The following is a 15,467-nucleotide window of genomic DNA, read 5'->3' on the forward strand; positions in this document are numbered from 1 at the left end:
CCAGAATGCTGTGGTAGCCATGCTGGTTAAGTCTACCTTGATTTCTAAATAAATCACGACAGTGTCACCAGCAAAGCACCCCCACACCATCACACCTCCTCCTCCATGTTTCATGGTGGGAACTACACATGCAGAGATCATCCGTTCACCTACTCTGCGTCTCACAAAGACACGGTGGTTGGAACCAAAAATCACAAATTTGGACTCGTCTGACCAAAGGACAGATTTCCACCGGTCTAATGCCCATTGCTCGTGTTTCTTGGTCCAAGCAAGTTTCCTCTTCTTATTGGCGTCCTTTAGTAGTGGTTTCTTTGCAGCAATTTAACAATGAAGGCCTGATTCACTCAGTCTGCTCTGAACAGTTGATGTTGAGATGTGTATTTTACTTGATCTCTGTGAAGCATTTATTTTGACTGCAATTTCTAAGGCTGGTAACTCCAATGAACTTATCCTCTGAGGCAGAGGTAACTCTGGGTCTTCCTTTCAGGTGGCGGTCCTCATGAGAGCCAGTTTCATCATAACGACTGATGGTTTTTACAACTGCACTTGAAGAAATTTCCAAAGTTCTTGACATTTTCTGGATTGACTGACCTTCATGTCTTAAAGTAATGATGGACTGTCGTTTCTCTTTGCTTATTTGAGCAGTTCTTGCCATATGGACTTGGTCTTTTACCAAACAGGGTTATATTCTGTATACCATCCCTACCTCGTCACAACACAACTCATTGGCTCAAACACATTAAGAAGGAAAGAAATTCCACAAATTAACTTTTAACAAGGCACACCTGTTAATTGAAATGCATTCCCGGTGACTACCTCATGAAGCTGGTTGAGAGAATGCCAAGAGTGAGCAAAGCTGTCATCAAGACAAAGGGTGGCTACTTTGAAGAATCTGTTTGACACTTTTTTGGTTACTACATGATTCCACATGTTATTTCATAGTGTTGATGTCTTCACTATTATTCTACAATGTAGAAAATAGTAAAATTAAAGAAAAACCCTTGAATGAGTAGGTGTGTCCAAACTTTTGACTGGTACTATATATATATATATATATATACTTACATTTAGTTTATCTTTTATCTCTATGCATGCCTTTCTATTCTTTATTTCCAGGTTTTGAGGTTCATCAGATCTCTTTGACATTGTGTTATTGTTTGATCATGTAGCCAAAGACTGCAAATGAAATTGTGCTAACTATGGTGCAATGCATCAAATACAACAATTCATGTTAGAATTGCACAAGGCCACTGGCATAAAAAAAAACAAGAAAAACATAGCTAGTCCACCACCATGTATGGATAAGAAAAAATGTCATCTCACACATTAAAAACACACAAACCACAGTTTGGTTGAATTATTATTGTCTTCATTATTGATATTACTGTGTTATCATGGTTATGATCATTTGGAAGGATTATATGCATTTTAGTTTGACACATTTTTCTTGTCTGCAGATTGTCTTTTTGTTCCTGTAAAGTGCAGTTCATATTACTTTAAATCCAGACTTCGCATAGCATTATAGTATTGTTTTTTTGTCTTCTTAATCCATTATTGTTGTGCACAGTATTTTCCACACATTTCTTTTCATAGAAAAAAAAAAAGATTGTCCATTGTACCAAAGTTGATAGTAGTAGTCAGGCCACCATGATGTGTGGGAGGGTTGAAGGTGAAGGAGCTGTACTGTGCATACTGTATCAGTGTTGCCACAGTATCATTCACATTGAGACCACAGAAACACACTCTCTTGTTCTAAAACACATGCATATACAGTAAATTGTATAGCTACTACTTGTTTAGCTACTTGCATGTTTACTTTTTTGGTGATGGAAAGCATACAGTGCAATACAAGGCTTTCACTGTGGCCCAAATTCAAACAATTACAGATAAAGGAAAATCACACTGTGGTTTCACTCAGTTTCACACTCATATTCAATGACAATGTTGGTGATAGGAACAGCTCGTGGGAGTATTCACCGTTAACCCAGTTACTTACGACCTCCAATACAGCATAGCATTTTTGAACCTGCAGTGCAGTTTTCCTGTATTTTTATTTATTGAATCAATTGAGGTCTGTATTTCTCTGTAAAAGTGGAGGGGCCCTCATCATCGATTATAAATCTCACTATTAAATTTCAAACAAACCCAGAATCTGGAGAAAAACAATTCACACAGCAGAAACTCTACTTTGTTTGAATCGCATTGTGAGTTCACCTTCCATTGAACTGCATTGTGAGTTCACCTTCCATTGAACTGCATTGTGAGTTCACCTTCCATTCAATCGCATTATGAGTTCACCTTCCATTGAATCGCATTATGAGTTCACCTTCCATTGAATCGCATTATGAGTTCACCTTCCATTGAATCGCATTATGAGTTCACCTTCCATTCTACACCCTGGCCTATCTGTGTCTATATTTCCAATCTACAGTGCTTCTCTGGATAGACTTTGCAGTGCATTTTCTGAGTCCTTCTGACTGTAATTTTGCTGGTGGAACCCTCTGTACACTTTGAGTTAAAATAGTATAGAGATGCTTACTATAAAGCAAAATATACATTTTCAATTTTGCGACACTCCATTTTGCAAATAAACATTTGACATACATAGTAAATCTGCAAGCACAGTGATACAAATGGGTATACTCCATTTGTGCTTGTGCTTAGAGCATCTAAAAAACAAATCATTGACACTCAACACCAGTGCTTCTATTTGAATATGTTGCTAAATTTGACAGTGTGTGTGTAAAAATAAATTAATAGAAAAATAATACAAAACATACAACGCATTTGCATGCATAGACAATTTGGTCATTTTTGGTCATACTGTGAGCAGTAAAAAATAAATAAAAATGGTACGCACACATGCATGAATGGTTGCACACTGTCACTTTAATGCAGCAGTACAACCAAGCTAAGACACTGACATTCAGAGGTGGGCTCTACATACACACACACACACACACACACACACACACACACACACACACACACACACACACACACACACACACACACACACACACACACACACACACACACACACACACACACACCCACACACGTACAAATAAACACCACCTAATGTGTACCTACATAGTCACGTCATGTACAGTTAATATATATGATGTGTGTTGTGGACAAGGTGGTGCATTAGAGGGGAAGTGTGTTACAGTAAGAACACGATAACATAATGTCGTTATAATGTAAATGGAAGCATCAATAAGCAGGGTTCCAGACCCAGACTATTGTCAGAGTCAAGTTCCTTTCCAACACGTTTCATTTCAATTGAAGACACAAGACAGGAAAGGGAACATGGTAAGGACAGAGGGAGGGACCAGGAGATAAGAACCTCACGTCTGTCTATCTAGCGAGGCACCCTGAGTGCAAACTGCGGCAATGGTAGTAGACATTTAGGCCTAAAAATGTAAACTGGTCTTTCTCATCCCCGCCGACAGATCAGACACATTAGAAACACCTTAGACATTAGAGTCAAACCAATATTTACCAAAGGGTAAATAAGACTGAATCCATTTACCATTTAATTTGCACTGGCGAAACATCCCCTGCTCTGCTATTACTCTCATGTGCCCTAAAGACCACTATGAAAAGATGTAGAAAGGCAGCAGACTCAGCAATGTCATGAGAGACCTAGAACGGTGTAGTTAAGAGTTGCTGCACAGCTACATACTTCAGCTGTTGGCAATATATAAACCATCTCTCCTTCGAGTATGAGGACAGAATTTAGATAATGCTCATATTTTGGGATTGAGGGATGCATCTACCACAGATATACTACTGTACCTCCATTTGTCCATGCGAAATGGCTAGGGTATTACGCGCATGCATGTCTTTGGCACTCTGTCCAACAGACAGTCCCTGAAATGGGGCTACCCCAACAGTGCTCGAAATAAACAAGTGTCATTGTTCACATCATAAAACAAACATAGCAACGATCTGCATATCTTCAAGGATTATCGGATTAACGCTATCATCTCCGTCATGGTCATCCTCATCTCTAAATCGTCAGCTGAACGTCAATTCCCCTTCTTATACGTTCCAGATTGCTTTGTTATCACATGTAAAAGTATGTAAGTATATATATTGAGATTAATATAGGTATCCTACTAAATAGTTTCCATAGGCTTTTTCATAGGTTTCCTTGAACTTAAATACATGCTTCTATGAATGTATTAAGGTCATGCAACACTAGGAGAGTAGCATTCAGTTAGCCTTCTTGTTTTGATCGCAGTTTAGGGAGGAAGCATAATTTTATACATGTCCCATTAGCTGTCCCAATAGCTCATCATGAAGACACGATGGACACAGTTGTACAAGACAGCCGTGAGGCGAGGCTACACAAGTCTGTCTGTAACCGAGATTAATGCTGCAACTAGACTGCTTGAGTACTGTAAGTAATTAACTAATGCATTTTGCCTCCAATTAAAGCTCAGGTGCAATGACTGCGGTATAGAAACACCTCTATGTTTTCAGCTCAGCGGTGTGGCTGGAATGTTACATTTGGGTCAAATGTACTATAGGGCTGGTTTGGGGCATGGTTTCCTTTTAGACACCCTTGTAGCTTGTTAGATAATAGCCTGCAGTGCCTATCATAAGTATTCACCCCCTTGGATTTCTTCACATTTGATTGTGTTACAAAGTGGTAATAAAATAGATGTAATTTTTTTTGTTTTGTTGTGTGTCAACGATCTACACAAAATACTCTGTAATGTCAAAGTGGAAGAAAATTTCCGAAATGTTTTAAAGATGAATGAAAACTAAAGCACTAATATACAGTACTTTGATTAGACAAGTATTCACCCCGAGTCAATACATGTTCAATACATGTTAGAAACACCATTGGCAGCGATTAGTCTTTCTGGGTAAGTCTCTAGGAGCTTTGTACACCTGGATTGTGCAACATTTGCCCATTATTATTTTCAAAATCATTCAAGCTTTGTCAAGGTGTTGGATCATGGCTAGACTGCAATTTTCAAGTACTGCCATAGATTTTCAAGCAGATTTAAGTCAGAACTGTAACTTGGCCACTAAGAACATTCACTGTCTTCTTGGTAAGCAACTCCAGTGTAGATTTGCACTTGTGTTGTTATTTATTGTCCTGCAGAAAGGTGAATTCATCTCCCAGTGTCTGGTGTAAAGCAGACTGAAGCAGGTTTTCCTCTAGGATTTTGCCAGTGATTAGCTCCATCCCGTTTCTTTTTATCCTGAAAAACTCAGCAGTCTTTGCCTATTTCAAGCATACCCATACCATGATGCAGCCCCCACCATGCTTGAAAATAAAGAGTAAATTACTCAGTGATGTGTTCCGTTGGATTTTCCCCAAACATGGTTTTTTTTCTGTATTAATGTAGTGCCTTGTTGCATACATGATGCATGATTTGGAATATTTATATTCTGAAAATGTGGATTCTTCTTTTTAAGTCGTTATTGTGCAGTCACTACAATATTGTTGATCCATCCTCAGTTTTCTCCCATCACAGCCATTGAACTCCGTAGCCGTTTTAAAATCATCAGTGGCCTCAGGGTGACATCCCTGAGCACTTTCCTTCCTGCCCTGCAGCTCAGTCTAGAAGGACAACTGTATGTTTGATGTGTCTAGGTGATTGAATACATAATCTAACAGCATAATTATTAACTTAACCATGCTTTCAGAGATATTCAATGTCTAATTTGTTATTGTTACCTATCTACCAATCCCTGTCCTTCTTTATGAGGCTTTTGAAAATCTCCCTGGTCTTTGTAGTTGAATCTGTGTTCGAGATTCAATACTTGACTGAGGGAAGTTACAGATGTTGTATGTATGTGGGACAGAGGAAGGGGTAGTTATTCAAAAATCATGTCAACCCCTATAATTTCACACAGAGTGAGTCCATGTAAATGATTATGTGATTTGTTAAGCCAAATTTTACTCCTGAACTAACTTAGGCTTGAGCAAACAAAAGGTGTGAATACTTTGTCAAATTGTGTAGAAATGTTGTTGTTTTTTTACTCAGACATTCTGGAGTATTTTGTATAGATCATTGGCTAAAAATCACAATGAATTATATTTCAATCCCACGTTGTAAGGCAACAAAATCCATGGGGGGGTGAATACTTACGTGTATGATACCCACTTTATAGTCATCCCTTCACATGTGTGATAGAAGGTTATAGAGAGCAAGGCAAACTGTGTCTTTGGAGCAATGATAGTTGTGTGAGTGAGAATACTCATTCAGTTAAGAGCTCCAAGCAACAATCAACTGGCTACAGTTACTACCTACAGTACCTACAGTATCTAGCTACAGTATCGGTTACAGTCACAACTACTTACCTATCTGTATGTAAATGAGTACACTTTTTTTTATGAAAGAGGAAGAGACAATCACTTTGTCCTCAAAGCTGCAGTAAGACTGGTTCAGACTGATGCAGATGAGTGGAGGAGGGATGCTTGCATTGCAATGTACAGTAAACACATAAACCATGTAAGACTAACGCAGTGAAAAGTCAAGGACATTCTCAGTCACTCATCAGATACTGATGTCTACTGAAGAAAATATGTCAAACCATCATAAGCTTATGGAGCTGATATCCCATAAATCATGTGGATTGCTACTACAGTACCACACTCCTCAGACTCAGGTCATGACAGGCCTCAGCAACGCAGCATGCCTGCTTAGTGCTCCCACGTGCTGTAATCTCCAAGTAGTTCACCACAGAACGGGTTTGTTTCATTTGCTCCAGGAAGCAGCATATTCTAACACGCAAACAAGACTCTTCAGAAGCGCAGTGTGCCTTTAGCAATGAAGGGAGACCAGGGTAGGGGCCGGCACAGGGGGGCTGAAGCAGTGTTGGTGGTGTGGTTATTCTGGAAACTATAAATTCCCTCTTTTAACTACATTTCTCCTCTTTTTTTGTACTACTGTTGTGAACAGGTTATTTGAAAAAGTCACACTGACAAAGCCAACTCCATGCAGACATCAACAAGCAAAATGTGGAATATAAGATTTAAAATCTGACAGAAGGTCAGTTTGAGGGCAAGGTGTGACGAGCTAACGGGGAGTTAGGGGAGGAGTGAGCACATGGTCTCTGGTGTTTCTCATCACTCACAAAAGACGAGTACAGGTATACGTCCTGAATCTATTGCCTTGATATTCCAGCAGCACATGTGAAAAGGGAGGCTACACACCTGTCCTATCCTTTGACCCCTCAACCTCACCGAGAGGACAATGCCTGCCGGCTGGCTACACGTCTGTGAGCATTTTGGTGATGTTGACATAGTTTGTGTTGGCCAATGTCGTGCAGTTGGCCTGAGTCTTGAGGTTCTCTTCAGGGATGTCCTCAATACTGTTGTTCACCCCTTCCTGGATCTCCATGTAGTCTGATTTACTGATGGTTGAGCCGCTCCGGCTCTTTTTCAGCTCTTCATTCGAGTCCTCTTTGGTGACTGGGCCTAGGCACTGGGCCTGCTCCTCGCCCTCTGTCTCACGGTGGTAGAAGTAGTTGAAGTTGGAAACGATGACAGGCACGGGCAAGGCAATTGTCAGCACACCTGCAATGGCGCAGAGGGAGCCCACAATCTTGCCACCAATGGTGGTCGGGACCATGTCACCATACCCTACTGTCGTCATGGAGACAACAGCCCACCAGAAGGCGTCTGGGATGCTTTCAAACTGCGATTCCGGCTCATCAGCTTCCGCAAAGTAGACAGCACTGGAGAAAAGTATGACTCCAATAAAGAGGAAGAAGATCAGCAGACCGAGCTCCCTCATGCTAGCTTTCAGGGTTTGGCCCAGGATCTGAAGCCCCTTGGAGTGTCGCGAGAGCTTGAAAATTCGGAAGACTCGCACTAGACGGATGACCCTGAGAATAGCCAGGGACATGGCTTGCTGACCCGCCTGGCCATCCTCTGGTTTCTCAGCCAGCTCTGTGGCCAGGGTGATGAAGTAAGGGATGATGGCAACAACGTCAATGATGTTCATGACGTTACCAAAAAAGCCAGATTTGCTGGGGCAGGCGAACAAGCGCACCAGGAACTCAAAGGAGAACCAGATGATGCAGAGTGTCTCCAGGATGAAGAAAGGATCAGTGAAGTAGGTGGACGTGAAATAGATTGTGGTGTTGGTGTTGGTGTCAAAGACACTGTGCGGTTCGTCGTCGTCATTGCGGAAGATGGGCAGGGTTTCCAGACAGAAGCTTACGATAGAGATGAGGATGACCATGACGGAGATGATAGCGATAATCCTAGCGGGACCCGAGCTCTCTGGGTACTCAAAGAGCAGCCACACTTGTCTCTGAAACTCATTGTCAGGAAGTGGCCTCTCTTCCTCCTTGATGAAACCCTCATCCTCTCTGAAGAGCTCAATGGCCTCATCCCCCAACTCATAGAAACGGATCTCCTCTGAGAAAATATCAAGGGTCACATTGGCCGGCCGCCGTAGCCTCCCTCCTGACTGGTAAAAATAGAGAATGGCATCAAAGCTGGTGCGGCTCCGGTCGAAGAAATACTCGTTCCTCAGTGGGTCAAAGTAGCGCATCCTCTTTTTGGGGTCCCCCAGCAGAGTATCGGGGAACTGGGAGAGGGTTTTAAGCTGTGTCTCGAAACGCAGTCCAGAGATGTTGATGACCACTCTCTCGCAGCACTCATGGTCAGCGTCAGGGTCATACTCTGCGGGGTTCCCTGGGTGCGCTGCCGCTTCATCAGAGGGGTCGCCAGTGGCTACAGTCATTCTGCTGGGGGAGCAGGAAGCCTGCACTTTTCAGCCAGGAAACTGCTGGGAGGGGGACGGAGGAGAGGGAGAGGATTCAATGCCGTAAAGACCGGACGGCCACAGGATCTCACAGGATGTCACCTCATGGATTGATCCTTCTGAAAGGGATAGATAGCAGAGATAACTTAAATAATATAACATATTGGTATAACATAAGAAATTAATTTGATAGAATTTGTGTTAGTCTGTCTGTCTGTCCTCAAGACATATACAATGAGCTCCAAAAGTATTGGGACAATGATACATTTTTGTTTTGTTTTGGCGCTGTGGATGCTACCATGATTATGGATTATCCTGAATGAATCGTGAATAATGATGAGTGAGAAAGTTACAAGAGGCATAAATATCATACCCTCCAAAAAATGCTAACCTCTCACCATTACAATAACAGGGGAGGTCAGCATTTTTTTAGGGGTATGATATTTGTACATCAGTAACTTTCTCACTCATCATTTTCACGATTCATTCAGGTTTATCCGTAATCATGGTAGCATCCACATTCATGTAGAAGTGTTTAGAAACATATTCGATTCTTATTTACAATAAAAGTGACTTCAGAATGACACATTACATTATTTGCCATTCATTTCTATTGGGAACAAAATGATTTGAAACAACCAAAACTAACAGCAAATGCATTCAACAAGTTTATAGAGTCACATGCTTGATGTAACCATTGCATGCTAGAAATCTGGGTCTAAATACTACACTTTTGACTACTTTAATACAGATATAATTTAATTTGTCCAAATACCTTCGGTCCCCTAAAATGGGGGGACTATGCACAAAAAAAGCGATGTAATTTCTAAACGTTTCACCCAATATGGATGAAAATAACCTAAAATTAAACTGTCTGTCTGCACTTTAACCTCACAGTCATAGTATCATTTCAAATGCAAAGTGCTGGAGTACAGAGCCAAAACAACAACTAAATAACTGTCCCAATACTTTTGGAGCTCACTGTTTTATACTGTAATGTAACACTGACATCAAATACAATATACTTCTGTAGGCTACAACCAAAGTATTCAGCACTCTAAAACACACATAAACGTTTGCATATTAATGGGGAAATGTATTGTATGCCCAGAGCGCAATGCAGCCAACTAGTTTACAATTCACATAGATATTATAGCATATGAATCAGGGCATGTGCTCTTTCTGATCCCCTGCCATGGACAATATCAATTCACCTTCTGCAGTCAAATAATGCATGAATATGTCTATGCAGTAAAGGCACCAAATCTATACAGATAGCCCTTATCTAGCTTATCGTTGCGTACGGCCCAGTACATCACCGGGGCCAAGCTTCTATACCAGGACCTCTATTCCAGGCGGTGTCAGAAGAAGGCCCTGAAAATTGTCAGACTCCAGCCACCCTAGTCATAGACTGTTCTCTCTGCTACCGCACGGCAAGTGGTACCGGAGTGCCAAGTCTAGGTCCAAGAGGCTCCTAAATAGCTTCTGCCCCCAAGCCATAAGACTCCTGAACAGCTAATAAAATGGCTACCCAGACTATTTGCACCCCCCCCCCCCTCCCCCACATGTACATAATTACCTCAATTACCTCGAAACCGGTGCCCCCGCACATTGACTCTGTACCTGTACCACCATGTATATAGCCCCGCTATTGTTATTTACTGCTGCTCTTTAATCATTTGTTATTCTTATCTCTTACTTTTTTTTAGGTATTTTCTTAAAACTGCATTGTTGGTTAAGGGCTTGTCAGTAAGCATTTCACTGTAAGGTTGTACCTGTTGTATTCGGCGCATGGGACAAATACAATTTCATTTGATTCGATCACTGAAAACCAATAACTGAATAGTGAAAAGTATGCACCATTTATTTTTATGTGCCAAGAAGCCCTCAATGTCACTTATTCATCATTCACTTTAAGAAAGTTTTGTTGAAGCATTTTAGACTGGTCTCAAATGGTGCATGCCTCTGAAATATTCAAAAACATCCATCAATTATTAAACTGCAGTAGGAAATAGGTTTCAAGAGAAATCTCTTCTGTCTCTGCCCTTACACCATCTCTTGTATCTTCCATAAAGATGCATAGTTTTGTTAGGGATATTTTGGGATTTTGGCAATAAAGTGCTTTATCTACTTCCCCAATGTCAAATAAACTCATCGTTACCGTTTGCATGTCTCTGCATCCAGTATGAAGGAAGTTAGAAGTAGTTTCGAGACAATGCTAAACAGCTAGCTCTTACCATAGACTTCAAGTCATTGCGCTAAGGCAAGATAGCAATTGCGCTGAGGCTAGTTAGCGAGTTCCTTCAAACTGCACACAGAGATATAAAAATGGTAGCCAGGAGTTAATCTGGCCCTGGGGAAGTAGATTCATGGCTTCATTGCCAAAATCCAGAAGTATCCCAGAAACACTATTCAATTGATAAATACTGAGCATCAAATACCTATTTTGTTCAATGGTCATCTAACGTTACTGTATCCCCTTTACTGCAGAGGTCGAGTATAAATGACTAAATGAAAGTGATGTAGCCTATAGCAAAACAAACAGACATATTAAAAACCATACATACCAGCAGTCACCTTGTTCAAAACTGGGTGGTAGTTGCTGTTCTCATTTTTCACCTGATATAATGGGGTAAATTGCCAGCGTCTAAAAATCCCTCGTGTGTTTTATTTCCCGAGAAGAAGAAAAATATGTTTCCTACTCGGGGACCGTTAATCAGATGATCCTGTTGTCTGCAGCATCACCACGCGTGCACCGGTGTTGGAGAGCTACAGTATGCGGGTGTGTCCTCGGCTCCACCTCTCAATCTTAGTTCTTCGCGCAGGTTGTGGTAGGGTGGCGATTGGCAAAAACGGAGGAGATAGGTTCCGTACTGGAGGACTGCTACTTCTGGTAATATCCAAATGTGCTAAAATCAGCAGAATACCATGCATCATTAAGTGTCCTTAGCCGCTATGACGTTGACCGCATCAGACAGGCGCAAAGGTAATGGTCCTCGTACGGTGCTCACTGGAAACATCTGCAAAGAAAAAAGCAAGGAGGGGAGGTGGCGTAGAGGCGGATTGTATTACAACGTGTGATATGACAAAAAAAATATGGAAATAAGGACAACATGCAGACGAACACTGAGAAAAATAGAATCCTAACGGGGTTAATCAATTGTGTTGATGGGTACGGTTTTAGTAACCAAGCAAGGATAATCTACCAGTTTTCCGATATTTTTCTCATTTTTAAAAGACCTCCATCTGCAACTATGACTCATCACTATAAACCTAGTCTACTAACTACGTGTTTGAGTATTAAAAGTAGACTATTCATTTCAAATAAATTCCCACTGAGAAAAACTGGTTGAATCAATGTTGTTCCCACGTAATTTCAACCAAAAATGTCAATGTGATGACGTTGAATCAACTGATTGTATTTGCAAAAAGTCAGCAATTTAAGGGATGAAGAAACTAAATGAAGGGGTGAAGATTTTGGTTGATGTGACGTTGAATTCACATTAGGTGACAACGCAACCAAATGTAAATCAAAACTAGACGTTGAATGTATGTTTGTGCCCAGCGGGTTACAAGTCATGCGTAGGCTATTGACAAGTGCTCAGTAAGAGACAAGTGCTCAATAAGAAAATCACAATCCGTGCATTATTTTCTCCTTATTGAAAATGCTACAGCTTTTAAAACGCAGAATGCTCACAGGTATACACATGCAGGGGGCTATGACAGTGCCTGTCTATGAATAGAGGATCGTTCTTAAAACCATGCATGCATTGCAGCCTCGTTATACATTGTAAAGAGAACTGCATTTTCCGACATTGATTTGAGATGACATGCATGAAGAATCACCCTGGACTGAGAGCCAGATTATGCAATTCCTCAGTGCCAGAACCCGAATCAGTGGCATCACTTTCCTGGTTCTCTGTTTAGCTGGGGGTAAAACATGCTTAATTACCCTAGGTCTCAGTATTTGTAAGGATCAGTAGTAGCCATTAGCCTGGTGTAACCTAAAGCTTCAAACCTTCAGTCGTGCAGTGATATGCATACAAAGATACTATGGATGGAGAATGGGCGAGAAAACGCACTGTAGCCCTACCACTCATCACTTATCTGCAGCGTGGGTTTTAAAGGGAACGGGTCTTGGATTTAAATTATAGCTAATCATTGTATATTAATATGAAATGCAGGCTATCACTACCTATGCACGACCCAGTTAACAGTGTTTACTATGTAAATGTGTAACTATCTGATTTTATTACGCAGTAGGCCTAACACTGTAAAATACTATTTTGTTATAAACGATTATTTTGTTATCTGACATAATCTCATGCATGACTTCAAAATGCTTCTGCTATGAAAGCAATCCCCCAAAACTATTCTGTCACATGAAACTGTGACACTTCTCAAACATGAGGGTGATAGCTAGGGAGAGTGGTTTCATAATTGTTTGAGGATTTCTTCTTTTATTTGACACAGCAGCAATTTAGTGTTTTGTTCTGTTCTGCACCATCATATAGGGGCATCCAACAAAGATTTAATGCATTTCAAAATAGAGAGCTACATAATATCGATTCAATTAAATAATACTCTGTTTTTCATTCTCATGTGGAGTGCTTTTCCAGTCATAGGAAGGCAGTGAACATGTATGGCAACAGTGTATACTGGCAGAAAACAACACAGCCACACAGTCATAACACTGTAACACTCACAGAGCCAGCTACTGTGAAGGACTCACACTAACAGGACACTATAACTGTTATTCCATGTGCAAGGATTTAATCAGGGACTTCCAGAACCTCTAATAGGTTGTTTTTTAAATGAAATGATGCGTTACAAGGCAGACGTGTTCCTTGAGAGAGTGCATAGAGTTTGTCTTTAGTTTTTGCAATTTCACAGCCTTGTGAACTAGCCTTGTATACTCTGGTTCTGCCCCATTGGGATGTGATGACTCATAGAAAGTTATAGTCTGCTTTATTCCACAATTTCAAGCCCACAAATACACTTTACATGATGTCAAGTGAAAAGTTTATGAAAAAACGTTTGCAGGTGGTATCGACTAAACATTATTATTGTGTGACTGTGAGAGTTAAAGTTAAGAGAGATACCAGGATGAATAGGGTCTTCCCTGTGGCTCAGTTGGTAGAGCATGGTGTGTGCAACGCCAGGGTCGTGGGTTCAATTCCCACAGGGGGCCAGTACAAAAAAAATGCATGAAATTAAATGTATGAAATGTATGCATTCGCTACTGTAAGTCGCTCTGGATAAGAGCATCTGCTAAATGACTAAAATGTAAAAATGAATAGAATACAATAGAATGATGCTTGTTCATATTTTACAAAACAATGCATGCTGTACACAGGGGGAGGATCAGAGTGTGAATTACGGGGGGCCTCAGACCCCCTGAATGAGACATGAGTCCCCTTAAATGGGGGTGGGGGGCTCTAAATAATGCTCATTCAACCATTCTCCTGTTTGTTTAAAATGCCATTTGTACTGATACAGTGGTAAATATGTCACCTCTGTCATTTGAAAAAAATGTATGTGGCTGCACTTGTCATCCCTTGACAGTCCCGTATCTTGGCCCCTTTTCGGGTGTCCCAACTTTACTTTCTACAGAAAAAGGTATTTTTGTCAGCAAGACGCATTAATTAATTCAGGCTACAAAAGTGTAGACCCAATGAAAATCACCAAATGTCATTACACACTTTTGGGTGTTTGGTGATAGATGTCCATTCATCAAATGGTGCAAGTGCGCAGTGCACTGTTTAGATGCTGGAATTATTTTGGAGTGGACGAACATAGCCTACTTTTTGAAGTGATTTGTTTGACAATAAGATGAAAACGTCTTGACTGGTTGAGTTCATGACAAATTGAAAGGGAGGGAAGGACCAGCTGGTGAAATTTGTAAGACTTGGCTTCATCATGGTTACTGCTGGCTACAGCCCCTATTGTAGGAGGACCGTCAAGGCTGCCCCTGCAGCTCCGTCCATAAACCCGCCACACATGCTCACACCTTTCCCACTGTCTCTTAAAGGCTTTCCCAGGTTCCCCATGACAGCATAGACATTATTTATGAGCGAAGGGCCCATTACGAAACTGTTAATGCAGCCTCTGAAACTCAGTTCATGTTGCATTAGCTGTCACTTGAATTAAACGTGAAGGAACCTAGCGCTCTAATGGTGTGTGTTTTAATCACACGGTGGTGGAGGAGTGGGCTGGGGGCCAACAACAGTGAATGGAGTCTAAGGGGTATCGATTTCCGTTCGCTCCCCACCCGTCCTCTTCTCCTGATCTGTCAATACCACCGCGCAGCATGAAAGGAGAGTTGAGAGAATAACCTTGAGTGGTGAATCTAAGGCTTTTTGTCTTTGACACTTACAGTATGGCCGCTTTTTCTTCAGATAATGCCAGGTAGCGCAACCCAGTTTTCTGACCTTGGTCCCATTGACATATAGTGCTGCGGTATGGCAGGACAATATGTGATGCAGTTAGTGGCTATCGTTCAATATTAACTCCAGTGGATGTTCTTGATGCATCTGTTTCCTGTCATTTACATACAGCTTGTGTTAGCTTAATTAGACGTATTGAATAGGCAGTATAAGTGTATGTCTCTCACAGCCTGAGTAGTGTTGTAATTCTCTGGAGGGCTGTCTATTTATGTGGAAGGTAGCAGAGAGCAGGGAGTGGTGTGTTCCAGGCGGAGGACTATTGACACTGCAATGCACC

General features: G+C 41.2%; 1 protein-coding gene across 1 annotated transcript; it reads right to left on the reverse strand.

Annotated features, from left to right (window-relative positions):
- Positions 1 to 1,194: 1,194 nt before the first annotated feature.
- On the reverse strand, positions 1,195 to 11,985 carry LOC106582724 (potassium voltage-gated channel subfamily A member 2). The gene is made up of 2 exons (XM_014166096.3): positions 11,312 to 11,985; positions 1,195 to 8,863 (listed from the first exon to the last, which is right to left on the reverse strand). Exon 2 carries the CDS (start codon positions 8,721 to 8,723, stop codon positions 7,239 to 7,241), a length of 1,485 nt encoding a protein of 494 aa, XP_014021571.1. The 5' UTR covers positions 8,724 to 8,863; positions 11,312 to 11,985; the 3' UTR covers positions 1,195 to 7,238.
- Between the last annotated feature and the right edge of the window lie 3,482 nt (positions 11,986 to 15,467).

Source organism: Salmo salar, chromosome 22 (genome assembly GCF_965601325.2).
Source record: "Salmo salar chromosome 22, fSalSal1, whole genome shotgun sequence".
Classification (NCBI taxonomy): domain Eukaryota; kingdom Metazoa; phylum Chordata; class Actinopteri; order Salmoniformes; family Salmonidae; genus Salmo; species Salmo salar.

What these genes read in the sequence shown, in the direction of transcription:
- LOC106582724 (XM_014166096.3), bottom strand. Translation starts at nt 8,723, where the DNA reads ATGACTGTAGCCACTGGCGACCCCTCTGATGAAGCGGCAGCGCACCCA.